This window comes from Rattus rattus, chromosome 9, assembly GCF_011064425.1.
Source record: "Rattus rattus isolate New Zealand chromosome 9, Rrattus_CSIRO_v1, whole genome shotgun sequence".
Lineage (NCBI taxonomy): Eukaryota > Metazoa > Chordata > Mammalia > Rodentia > Muridae > Rattus > Rattus rattus.
In genome coordinates, this window is record NC_046162.1 from 92245448 (window position 1) to 92258274 (window position 12827).

General features: G+C 49.0%; 2 protein-coding genes and 3 non-coding genes across 5 annotated transcripts; 4 read left to right on the top strand and 1 right to left on the bottom strand.

Annotated features, from left to right (window-relative positions):
* Window positions 1–2463: 2463 nt before the first annotated feature.
* Rab34 (RAB34, member RAS oncogene family) lies at window positions 2464–6426 on the bottom strand. Its single transcript, XM_032913770.1, is given in 12 exon segments — window positions 2464–2892; window positions 2985–3092; window positions 3213–3303; window positions 3378–3459; window positions 4038–4089; window positions 4229–4293; window positions 4381–4482; window positions 4576–4641; window positions 5090–5181; window positions 5383–5457; window positions 6261–6344; window positions 6346–6426. Coding segments are annotated over 12 exon segments (951 nt in total). The 5' UTR covers window positions 6412–6426; the 3' UTR covers window positions 2464–2824.
* Window positions 6427–9826: 3400 nt separating this feature from the next.
* On the top strand, window positions 9827–12651 carry Rpl23a (ribosomal protein L23a). The gene is made up of 5 exons (XM_032912977.1): window positions 9827–9929; window positions 10570–10753; window positions 11968–12144; window positions 12363–12432; window positions 12585–12651. The coding sequence occupies exons 1-5, from the start codon at window positions 9905–9907 to the stop codon at window positions 12597–12599; spliced, it is 471 nt and encodes a 156-aa protein (XP_032768868.1). The 5' UTR covers window positions 9827–9904; the 3' UTR covers window positions 12600–12651.
* Window positions 10430–10498, top strand: LOC116910653. Its single transcript, XR_004389187.1, has one exon. It is a non-coding gene; the product is annotated as a small nucleolar RNA SNORD42 (small nucleolar RNA).
* LOC116910668 lies at window positions 11827–11897 on the top strand. Its single transcript, XR_004389200.1, has one exon. It is a non-coding gene; the product is annotated as a small nucleolar RNA Z17 (small nucleolar RNA).
* On the top strand, window positions 12220–12284 carry LOC116910654. The gene has a single exon (XR_004389188.1). It is a non-coding gene; the product is annotated as a small nucleolar RNA SNORD42 (small nucleolar RNA).
* Window positions 12652–12827: the final 176 nt, after the last annotated feature.

Sequence of the window (12827 nt, forward strand, 5' to 3'; positions counted from 1 at the left end):
TTCATCCGGGACCTCCGGCTCCTTCCAGGTCCCTTCGTCACACCCTTAACGCCAGTACCTACTTTTGCCTTTACCCTAGTAAAGTGGCACACAGTCTCACACTTAGCTCCTCGCTGGTCCCTGCTTCTAGAAAACCCCAGCCCAGAGGCCCGCCCACAACAGGTACTGGCCCCGCCCCTTCAAGACTCAAGTCCTGGCTCGCCTTCCGGAGGTCAGCCCGGGACCAGTCTTCTTAAACGTGGCGTTGCGGGTATCCTGGCTTCCGGTCTCGTTGGTGACAAGTCTCTCCTCCACTGTGTATGGTACACCCTAACTCCTATCCCCTAACCCCGGACCACCAGACCCATCCCCCTCAGCTCTATCCTTCAGGTTTCCTCCCAATCTCATAGGCCACTTGGTCCTAGGCCCACCCTGCCTCATTTTCCTGACCAGAGAGTAAAGTGACTTACATTAGTGTTAACTCCAACCCAGTGGGAACCCTTCACATTCCTCAAACACAACATCCACTCTTCACTCTCGTATCACACACAATGATGCCAAAAAGTCACAGATACCCCACACGGCACGCCTCCCAGTTTCCCTCCAAGCAGCTTCCAAAGACGGAATGTGTGCGCCTCAAGAAGCAGAGGATAGGTCGGGCATGGTGGTGGTGCTTGCCTTTAATGCACACACTTGCAGGTAGATCTCTGAGTTCGAGGCCAGCTTGGTCTTCTTTGTGAGCCAAGGCTATGACTCAAAAGAAAAAAATGGGGGGTGGGGGAAGGAAGCCAGGTGTGGTAGCATGTGCCTGTGTGCCTTTATTGGGAGGCAGAGGCAAGCAGATCTCTGAGATTCGGGTCACGTGGGGCTGACCATGAAACCTTGTCTCAAAAATAAATTTAAAGGGGTTGGGGATTTAGCTCAGTGGTAGAGCGCTTGCCTAGCAAGCGCAAGGCCCTGGGTTCGGTCCCCAGCTCCGAAAAAAAGAAAAATGAAAAAAAAAATAATAAATTTAAACCCCTAATGGGAGGGGTGGATTACTTGGAATTGCTGGTTAGGGAAGCCTCTAGAACAATAGGACGATTTACCATTGCTGTCAGTGACATTCCAGAACTGAATGGTAAGACCCTGTTGTTAACGATGTCATATGTGTTGGTTACAGGATGAGCCAGAAGTCCTCTTTCCAGTGGCCTAGCTCTTATAGTACCAGAAAGTGCAATGAAGGTCTCTGAGGATCATAGCCCAAAGTTCTATTCAGCTATGGACTTTTCATGTTTCATGATGGAAAGGTCACCACTATAGTACTACAGTAGGTCAGCTACTGCAGTAGTGACACAAGCCATTATGAATAAAACAAAGTTTCTGACTGGGTTTAAGCAAAGCCTCCTCCAAAACAGGAAAATCCACATCTAAGATGTGCCTTAGACCAAACCTGTGACAGCCATTGGTCTGATAAAGGAATATGATGTCCCAGCTTTTATAGCAAAAGAAATACCGTCAAGGCCCACCACCAGCTATACTCTGAAAAATGGGGATAAATAAAAGACTACCCAACCTGAGTTAGATGACCATAGTCAGACTTCTATGTAACCTCCTCCAAGGCTCAGGGACCATTATGAATGGGGAGGTGGCTTAGGGGGAGGACAGGAATGATTTAAGAGCCCAAGGAAGGGAGGAGTGTCATGTGGCAATTTCCTGACATAAAACCTTTTTGAGGGAAGCCTCTTAAAACACATAGAATATTCTACAGGGAGATCAAACATTCCATCCTTCAGGAAGGTTCCTTAAGCTCAGGAAGTAAACAACTCAAAGGCTATAGGAAATCCCTGAAATTGAGCAGATGCACTAGGCTCCTCCTTCCCCAAACATATTTAAGAGACTGCTTAAGAGACATTCTCAGACAAGTTGAGCTGACTGGAAGCCCCTCCAACCTGTCCAGCTGCCCGCGGGCTGTGCAGCGTGCTCTAGATGTCCAGCTTTCATGAGCTGTCACTCATACTGGAGTGGCTTTGGTGATGCAGCAGTCTTTGTGTCTGCCTCTGTAAGCAGCCCCTTACCCATACCCTTGTAAGTAAACCAATTAAACTCATTGGTTCACCAAGTTGGACTTAGATGATATATACCCTTTGATCTGTCATCAGTTCCCTATCTGGGACAAATAGATAATTTTTCACATCTCTCTAGGGACTCTGTCACACAATACTTAGATACACAGTAATTTTGAGGTCAGGCTGGCCTACAAGAGACCCTACCTCAAGAAGAAAGGGAGAGGGAGACAGAGAGGAAAGAAGAAAAACAGCAAAGAGGATCGAGGAGATATAGTTAGTCCTCCAAAACCTGGTCTCTGAGATGTCAGCCAGTGTGAGCCCTGTCTTAGGAGCCAGGAATGGACAGACTCCCCATAAGGGCCCTAATCCCCAAATTACCTACGTGTCCCTGCTCATTCTATATCTATTATCTCTAGTAAAGAACTCTAGCCTAGAAAAATGCTAATAACGGATTTTAATGCATAAGGCACAGTATAAGGCTGGAATCAGTAAGCATCTTCATACATAAAAGGCCCAGCAGGCTGAGCAAAAGCAGCGAGAACACTGACACCCTCCCCCCCAAATCAGGCACCCTGGAGAGCCCCAGAGGAATAAAGGGTCATCCAGTCTTTGGCATGGTGCCTGGGGGCAGGAAATGACTAGCATGGTCCCAGCTACCCTCTGGGGGGCACTGACATCAACCGGGAGCTCTTTGGTCTGGGGAAAGTCAGTGCAAATACCCAGGGGTTGAGTTCTGGAGCCGTTGGGGGTGGCACGGTAACCCCGGGAATGTGAAGTCTCTGGACCATCCTCAGTGCTCAGGGACAACATGTGGCCTTTTTCTTGCTGGCAGTTAGGTACAGGTTTTTGTCATCGCTGTTGATGCCTGAAAAGGGGTGGGAAACATATGAACCAGGGATTGAAGGTATGTACGTTTGCCCCTTGCTCCCTGCCACCGTCAACCAGGAGAGCACTTACGAACAACATCCCCAATGTGCCGAGATCCCGATTTCTCCAGTTCAGCCAGGACATTGGCCTCAAAGGTTAGCGCTGCCACACGGAAGAAGAATTCCCGGACGTTCTCACCTGGCGCGAAGAGCAGAAAACTCAGGGGGACACTAGAACACTGGACCCAGCTTGGATGTCTAAGTGAGAGGAGAGGCAGGCAGGCACACGCATGGCAGAAGGCTGGAGCCCCCAACTCACCTGTGAGGGAGGACACTGCCCAATACTCAGCCTTAATCTCTTGGGCCACCTTGAGGGCATCCTTCTCCATTAGGGAATACTGAGCAGGAGTCTGTGGGAAAAATCAGTCAGATTGGGGGTGGGCCCCCTCACCAAGGTGGGAAGGTCCCCCGCTGGCACACTCACACTCAGATCCTTCTTGGACCCCACAAGGAAGAGAAGCACGTTGGAAGGGTCATTCTCCTTGAGGGCATCAGCGAGCCACTGCCTGCCACAGATGGTAGATAAGCAGTAAGGGCTGAGTGAGCCAGACAGGCCTCATTCACCAGCTTTCCCATGTCCAGTTACTCGCTTGGTCCTCCACCCCCACCCTGCGTGCCCTGCTTCTTTACTCCAAAGAATTGATCTCAGTTTCCTATGCATTGTTGGCAAGCTTCCACCGCTGAGCTACAGAGACAGTGCTTAGATACACTCTCTTTTCCTTATCATCTTTTCTTTCTTTTTTTTTTTTTTTTTTTTTTGAGCTGGGGACCGAACCCAGGGCCTTGCGCTTCCTAGGCAAGCGCTCTACCACTGAGCTAAATCCCCAACCCCTCTTTTTTTTTTTTAAAGATTTATTCATTTATTATATATAAGTACACTGTAGCTGTCTTCAGACACACCAGAAGAGGGCATCAGATCCCATTACAGATGGTTGTGAGCCACCATGTGGTTGCTGGGAATTGAACTCAGGACCTCTGGAAGAGCAGTCGGTGCTCCTAACCACTGAGCCATCTCTCCAGCCCCTGATCATCTTTTCTAAACCCTCCCTGGACTTTCCCATCCTGTTCTGGCATCTTCACATACTTGGTGTGTTCCAGGGATGCCACGTCATTCAGGTTGAAGACGATGATGATGGCTGAAAGATTAACAGAAACAGCTGCAGGTTGATAGAAAGGTTGATAAGATGGATGCCTCGTTTTGTCCCTACCCACTAGCTCTCCTTAGACGATTGGTGTGCTCTTAGACTGCCTGCATTTGCAGAGCCAAATCCCTACCTTGTGCTCCTCTGTAGTAGGTGGAAGCGATGCACTTGAACCTCTCCTGACCAGCAGTGTCCCAACTGGAAGAAAGGAGAGTAGAACCCAGATAACAGGGTCTGCAGAATGAGGTGACAAGGCTAGCTGAAAGGGGTGGAAGAGACACTCACAGTTGGAGACTGAAGGGGACACCCAAGACTTCAAATCGTTCCATCTCAAAATCCACTCCGATGGTAGCCTTGTAATTCTTATCGAAGGTGTCTTTGCAGAACCTAAGGAGACGCCAAGTAGCCTGTAGCCCGGCCCACCTTGTTGAAACTGATCCAGTCGCATCCTTGCCCAGCCAAGCTCCAGTACCCTGTTACCTATTAATAAGACAGGTCTTCCCCACAGATAGGTCCCCCACAACGATGACCTTGGATATTTTAAATCTGTTGGACAGAGGAGTGGATGGACAGAGGGAGTCTGTATCAATTAAAGTACATTACCATAGTTAGGCAGGCCTCCCTGGAAGCCAGGAAGGTCCTGCACAGATGCCCCGAGGGGCAGTGTTCAACATTAGGAACTTTCAGACTTTTTTCTCTGGTATGATGCGGGAGGTCATGTAGTGTTGGGGATGGCCCAGGGCTCTACTCGATCTGTCTCTCTGTCTCTCTCTGTGTGTCTCTCCCCCCTCTCTCAGATACACCCCGCCCCCCCCCAGACTAGAGGTTCTATGGGTTATGTGTCTTCCTCCATGCCTTCTCCATAGGCTCACAACTTCAATGGGAGGAAACCGGGAGAACAGCAGAACAGAGGCATAACCATGAAGCCTTAAAGGGGTGAATAACTTCAAAGTTTCTTGAGTACTTTTTTAGTTAGGGGATGTCCCTAACTCACCCCACGGTGCCTGTCCGGTGCTCCTGGCAGGCGCAAGTGACCCGGGGGTGGAAGTCTTTGCGCACGTGCAAAGCGGCCTCCTTCTTCAGGCACTGAGAGGGACATGGTGAGAATGGAGCTTTTGTGCCATAGCCAAGCAAGCTGGGATTGGGGGTGGGGTGGGAAGTGGACCACCCAGGAGCAGCGGGCCTTGCAGGGCGACAGGGTTGGGCCCAATCCAACTGCTCGGGTGCCACCTTCTCCCCGCCCACACTCAGTGACAACCAGAGGCCCGACGTAGTTCTGGTGCCTACCTGGGGCAGCTCCGCCAGGACGCGGTCCCTCCGCACGGGCGCCAGAATGTTCATCTTGTCTGCGGCCTTGCGGGGCTCCCCGGAAAGACTCAGGGGCCTGATCCGCCCCGGCGGCCGGGACCCGTGGGGACCCGACGATTATTCGCGGCCGCGGGGTACCGACAATCACCCGGGGCCACGGAGAGCCTGTGGGAGCCCTGGGCCTTGGAGACGCTACAACCACCGCGGGCCAAGAGGATGAGACAATCACCCCGGGTCTGGGAGAGCCGACAATTACCCTAGCCCGGGGCGTCCCGAAGACCACTCGGGGGCGGGGAGATCCCCCGGCCGCTAGTTGTGGGCGGGGAGTCGCGTCCCGGGGAGCCCGGGTCCGCGCGGACCCTACAATGACACGGGGTCGGATAGCTCCTACGATAACCCGGGGCCGTGGAGACCCGACGACAACTCGGGACTGGGATGGCCCTACCATAACAGAGCGGCCTGGGGGCGCGAGGCCGCCCCGCCACACAGGGTCACTGCGTGCAGGGTCGGCACTGCCGACGACCGCGAACCGTGAGAGGAGGGGGCGACGGCCCTGGACGCGCGGCGAGGCCTGCCGTCCCACTCCGTTCCCACTCCGCGAACGCTGTAACACTATCCCCGGAAATTCCTGGAGAAGGGCCGCCCCCTACCCCGCACCCCGTCGTTCCCGGGCTTGCAGCCGCCCTTACCGCGGCCCTAGCCAACCCTCCTCCTCTCCTCCCCGCGCGCTGCCCGGGCTCCAGATGCCCTACTCTACACCAGTACCGCCCCCACCCAGGCTGGAGCCTTTCCAGAGTGGGATCCCCTAAGTCTGTCTCCCCTACATCTCCCTATCGGAGCCGCGTCTTTCTCGAGACCCCTTACCCAACGGAACTGGTGATGGGGAACCGGTGATTGTAGCGCAGCATCTGGCAAGACCGGGAGCCGACGAGGGGAAAAGGGGGAGAGAAGGGGCCCAAGGAGAGGCGGTGCTTCCCTCCACGACTCCAGGCCTGACACATGACTCATGGAGTCTGCCCCTGCTCGCTCTTCTGCCCTGAGAGGTGAGAGGGAGAGCCTAAAGGGGGGTGTTAAGATCTGAAGGAGGTGTCCACCAAGCACCAGACGTCCCAGATCGGTTGTCTTCTTCCGTCAAGCCTCCTTCCGTGAAGGATAAAGAAGACTGTGAAACTTCGTCTTTTGGCGTGGTCACCATTATGGGTTTGTAGAACCCCATTCTAATACAGGGATACATTTTCTAGCCAAATTAGAACAGTCAAAACCAGAACAACTTTTCCTTTTTGCACACACACACACACACACACACACACACACACACACACACACACACACACACACCTAGCTCGTGCAAAGAAACCGATATATGTTTATATGTTTAGAGCTAAATTCGAAGATACAAGAACGAGTAGAACAACAGTACTAGGAAGGGAAGACTAGTTCAGGATTGAGGACTATGAAATTATTCACAAGAAAAACTAGGGTATCCAAGAGAAATCATGTGCTGTCTCAACTATTACTAGAACTACTTAAGGATTATTACTGAAGTCTAGCATGGTGGCTCACATGAGTGACACACCTGTGTCTCATGAAGCGGGAGGACTCTACAGGTTTAAAGCTAGCGTGGGCTACAGAGTGCGACTTTTTTTTTAAAATATGTATTTATTTATTATATATGAGTACACTGTAGCTGTCTTCAGACACACCAGAAGAGGGCATCAGATCTCATTATAGATGGTTGTGAGCCACCATGTGGTTGCTGGGAATTGAACTCAGGACCTCTGGAAGAGCAATTAGTGCTCTTAACCACTGAGCCATCTCTCCAGCCCCAGAGTGTGACTTTTGTCTTACAATAATAAAATAAATCCGGGCGTGATGGCCTACCCATGCACTTGGAGGCAGAGGCAGGTAGATCTTTGTGCGTTTGGATTTAACATGATTTCTTTAAAGAGCTCCAGGCAATCCAGAGTTGTGCTGTGAGGTCATGTCTCAAGAACTACTGGGGGGGTGGGTTGGGGGAGACGATGGTTAGGTTTGGAGAGACTGTTGAAGAATTAACAACGCTTGCTGCTCTTATAGAGATCGGGGGTTCTGCTCCCATCTGTAACTCCAGTTCCAGGGATTAAACTCCCTCTTTTAGCCTCCATGGGCACCAGGCATTGCATGTGGTACACAGACATACATGCAGGCAAAACACTCATACACATAAAATAAGATTGCTTTCAACATTAGGAGCTATAGGATGACTCAGCAGTTTATAGTGCATATACATTCTGACAGGATCTGAGTTCATTTCCCAGCATGCACATCTAGTGGTTCAGGACCACCAGTAACTCCAGCTCTAGGATATCAGAAACCTGGCTTCTGTGGTTACCTACATGCACGAGCACACACATGCACACACACGCACACATTTAAAAAAATAAAATCTTTTTGTTGTTGTTGACATGATTTCTCTCTGTATACCCCTGGCTGTCCTGGAGCCAGGCTGGCCTCAAACTCACAGAGATCTGACCGCCCCTGCCTCCCAAATGCTAGGACAAAAGGTGTGCTTCACCACTGCCTAGCCCCCAAAAAAGTTTTCTTTAAAATTTATTTGGGGGTGGTGGTAGTGGTGGTGGTAGTTAGGGATTTAGCTCAGTGGTAGAGCACTTCCCTAGCAATCTCGAGGCCCTGAGTTCAGTCCTTAGCATCGGAAAAAAAAAAGAAAAAATTTAAAATTTATTTGGAAAACTCTTTGTGTGTATGTATGTCTGTGTGTGTGTGTCTGTGTATGTCTCTTTCTGTGCGCCTGTGCACCTCTGTGTGTGTGTGTGTGTGTGTGTGTGTGTGTGTGTGTGTGTGTGTGTGTGTGTAGCTCTTTTGTGGCTCTTCTGGATTTCTATCTCATCTCACACTCGATTTTTTTTTTTTTTTTTTTTTTTTTTTCCACCAAATCACTGTAGTAATAATTACATCTGATTCAGCTCTGCAACCTCAATTTTCCACAGGCATCACATGGAGATGTTAGAGAAATCCAGCTTTGCTTCTCTACGGGGGAAGCTGCATCTGTTTGTGGCAGCCTCACCATGTAATGCTGGCTGGTCTGGAAATTACTGCATCGCACAGGCTGGCCTTGACTTTGTGTCAATCTTCCTGTTTCCTGGGATTAGAGGTGTGGCCTACAAAGGGGACAGAACCTCACTACATATACCTAACTTTAATTTGCCATGTAGATCATCAGTCTGACCTTGAATTCACAGAGATCTGCCGATGTTAAGTTAGATTAAAGATGTGTGTCACCACACCAGGCTACAAATTGTATTTAAATTGTTTTTGATTTTTAAATTTTATTTATTTTATGTATATGAGAGCACTGTAGCTGTCATCAGACACACCAGAAGAGGGTATTGGATCCTGTTACAGATCCAATACCCTCTGTGAGTCACCATGTGGTTGCTGGGATTTGAACTCAGGTCCTCTGGAAGAACAGTCAGTGCTCTTAACCACTGAGCCATCTCTCCAGCCCTTGTTTTGTTTTTTAAAACAGGGTTTCTCTATGTAGCTCTGGCTATCCTGGAACTTGCTATGTAGACCAGCCTGGGCTTGAAATGCTGGGAATAAAGGTGTGTACAGTTCACATTTGACTTAAAAATCCCTTGTTTGTGTGCAGGTATGTGCACATAACTAGAGGTGTCCATAGAGGTATGGCTGCTGGGAATCCAACACAGGTCCTCTGAAAGAGAAGTACATGACCTTAAGTGCTGAGCGTCTGTCCAACCCCTGAAATTGTATTCTTCCCAGTTGGTAGTGTTATTGGCTTCTGACACCACAAACCTCTTCCCTAAGGCTGGAAATTGCTCAAGAAGTGAAGTGGTAAGGACCATAAGCAACCATCAGATGCTATAACCACCCACTGTTTTCGACCTAGGGATATTGTTATCTTTTAAAAACTACCATTCGGGCCATGTGGTGTTGGCACAGGCCTTTAATCCAAGCACTCAGGAGGCAGAGGTAGGTGGGTCCTTGGTGAGGATCAGCCTACTCTACAAAGTAAGTTCCAGGACAGCCAGAACTGTTACAAAGAGAAACCCTGTCTCAAAAAGAACAGCGGGGTTGGGGATTTAGCTCAGTGGTAGAGCACTTGCCTAGAGAGCGCAAGGCCCTGGGTTCGGTCCCCAGCTCCGAAAAAAAGGAAAAAAAAAAAAAGAACAGCAATTCAAAACAAAACAAAACAAAACCAGAAAACAAAACCTACAATTCTCCAGAAAAATCCTGTGTCAGTAAACCAAATTAAACCAAACCAAAAAAAACTACAACTCCCAAGAAGCATTACGGCCTTTCGAAGGGAAAGGTGGCGCATGCTTCCTCTCCCACTCTAGGAAATTAAATGGAACTGCAATTCCCAGGAAGCCCCATACTGCTGATCATCCAATCAGCGGTATGTATAAGCTATCGCGAGACTTTTAAAAGACTTCATTCTATAAGCTCATGGGAATGAGGCTGGGCAACCCTTTTCGCCAAGATGGCGCCGAAAGCGAAGAAGGAAGGTATGTTGCGGTATGGGAATGTGTCAGCTCGGCCTGGGATACCCGCAGAGCGGACTCACGGGGAAGATTACTGCTCGGCTAAGTCACGGGGTGTTTGTTCTGTAGTTACTGTCACGATTTAGGCCCCACTGCAGTGTGTGAGGATCGCGTGGCCCAAGCCGCATGGGCTGGTCCCGTGAAGGGTATTGCAAATCAACGCGGCCGGCATCGCCCGCCACCGATAGCCAAGCTTTTGACTTTCGGGAGCTACTTAACATCCACGGAGTGGCGCACCGTGTCTCCAAAACTATAAGGGATTTTTTTTTCTATTATTTTTTCGGAGCTGGGGATCGAACCCAGGGCCTTGCGCTTGCTAGACAAGCGCTCTACCACTGAGCCAAATCCCCAACCCCAACTATAAGGGATTAAGAGTAGTCCTTATTTGCCCTTTTCCGCGTTAAATGGGGTTATACGCACCAACGTGATGTTACAACGGGTTAATTATCTTTGCCTGTGGTATCGTGCATATGATGGAAAAAATTTGAAGTCTCCTGAGACCTGTGATGTCTTCAAAGGAACCACTGATGCACGTTTGACAATGCCGCCGGAAGGGATCACTTTATGAATGCCACACGCTATAATTTTTAATGTCCTCTCCCAGCTCCTGCCCCTCCCAAAGCCGAAGCCAAAGCGAAGGCCTTGAAAGCTAAGAAGGCAGTGCTGAAAGGTGTCCACAGTCACAAAAAGAAGAAGATCCGAACGTCACCCACTTTCCGGCGGCCCAAGACCCTGCGGCTCCGGAGGCAGCCAAAATATCCTCGAAAGAGTGCACCCAGGAGAAACAAGTCAGTAAGGACCCTGTACCCACCCAATGGCTTCCCTTATAAAACGCATAATTAATTGTTCTGGTGTAGGTGTGAAGTCTTTTTTTAAGTTAATTACATGTAATCAATATTTGAAAGTTGACTATGAAGAGATCTTGGTTCCAAGTGTAATAGCACTTGTTGGAACACATTGGGAGTGTTGATTGACTGGTGTGGGATGATTAAGTTGTCCCATTGGGGAGTCATGTCCTGGGAATGGTGTGGAATCTTGGGGGAAAAAGATTTATTTATTTTATGTATGTGAGTACTGTAGTTCTCTTCAGACACACCAGAAGAGGGCATCTGATCCCATTACAGAGGGTTGTGAGCCACCATGTGGTTTCTGGAATTGAACTCAGGACCTCTGGTAGCCAGTGCTCTTAACCACTGAGCCATCTCTCCAGCCCTGAAACACTTTAATTGACCAAATTCTAACACCACTCAGGAAGTTTGGTAGAATGTGCCTGCTGAAAAAGTGTTGTGCATATGGGGAAAGTACTTGCCAGACACTTCATTTCCTATTTGTACCTAGAATCTCGAGTCATTAGTTAGCTTCAAAATGGAAAGCAGTTGCATAAGTAAAGCTGGGCTTTTCAGGATGTCAAGGAAAAGTTGTCTCCCGACTGCTCAAAGCCAATTTTAGAGTTGCTGTTGGATCTTTTTGTGGCTTTGGACGGATGCCTTTCAGCACAGCCTCAAGCTTTACATCAATCGTATTTGGTGGTTATCCTGTAATGCTGGGATATCAAGGCTAGAGGATCTGAACTCCAAGGTCATGGGACCCTGTCTCAGTCCAGAAGGGTGGGTGTAAGAAAGTGGCTCTTGGATTTCAGGCCAGCTCGTGTTCCATCTTGAGACCCTGTCTCGAGGAATAGTTGCCAAGTGTAGCCAACCTCTAGCAAGTGAGCATAGTTTTCTCTTTTTATTTGATCTGGTCTCAGTAAATAGGAAATGCGGAACTCCGATGGATAAATGCATAAGTTAAACTTGATTCTTTAGTCAAGAGCTTATACAGGATTTGTCTGTAAATGGGAAGTTGAGCCCCTTGGTGTTCAGGTGCATATGATGACATTATTTAGCGACCAAAGTCTGATGCAGATGATTGCAGTCTATTGTCTGATGCACCTATTCTAGTCTTGCTCTAAAGTAAAGTGTGCGTTAGGGCAGCTAACTCCATTTCCTCTCATCTCCCCTAGGCTTGACCACTATGCTATCATCAAATTCCCACTGACCACCGAGTCGGCTATGAAGAAAATAGAGGACAACAACACGCTTGTGTTCATTGTGGATGTTAAGGCCAACAAGCACCAGATCAAACAGGCCGTGAAGAAACTCTATGACATAGATGTGGCCAAAGTCAATACTCTGATACGGTGAGTGGGGTCAGGCAGCAAGCTTGTGTGGGGTTACTTAAACACACCATGGCTTCATGGTGACTCCTAGCCCCTCTGCAGATGATGGAAAACTCAATGTTTGGAAAAGAATGACACCAACAAAGGAACCACTGATGCTCCAGAGGATTGGGGTGGGGGGAATGAGGGAAGGGGTGGGGTTGTGATGACCCAATGCTGAGGCTTCCTTCTCCACACAGGCCTGACGGAGAGAAGAAGGCATATGTTCGCTTGGCTCCTGATTATGATGCTCTAGATGTTGCCAACAAGGTAAGCACAGTCACTTCTGTTTAGATACTGCATCTCCATCAAAATCTGCCTTACTATCTCTAACAAACCCCACCCTCCTGTTCTGTCATCCCAGCTCACTTTACCTTAAGGAGTTCAGCTCCAGTAATTTAGCTCCCTTTTTTGTTTTTCAGATTGGGATCATCTAAAGTGAGTCCAGATGGTTAATTCTAAATATATACTTTTTTTTTCCACTATAAATAATGCTGCTTGTCATTTGTTGCTTTCTGATTGGGGTGGGGACAAGGCCATACTGTGGTAACAGGCTGGGTACTGGGATCAAACCCAGGGCTTTCCCAGCTCTGAGCAATGAAGACTTCATGTGTTTAACCCAATGGGGCACACCATGATGCATCCTGCATGCTAGATTAACTCAG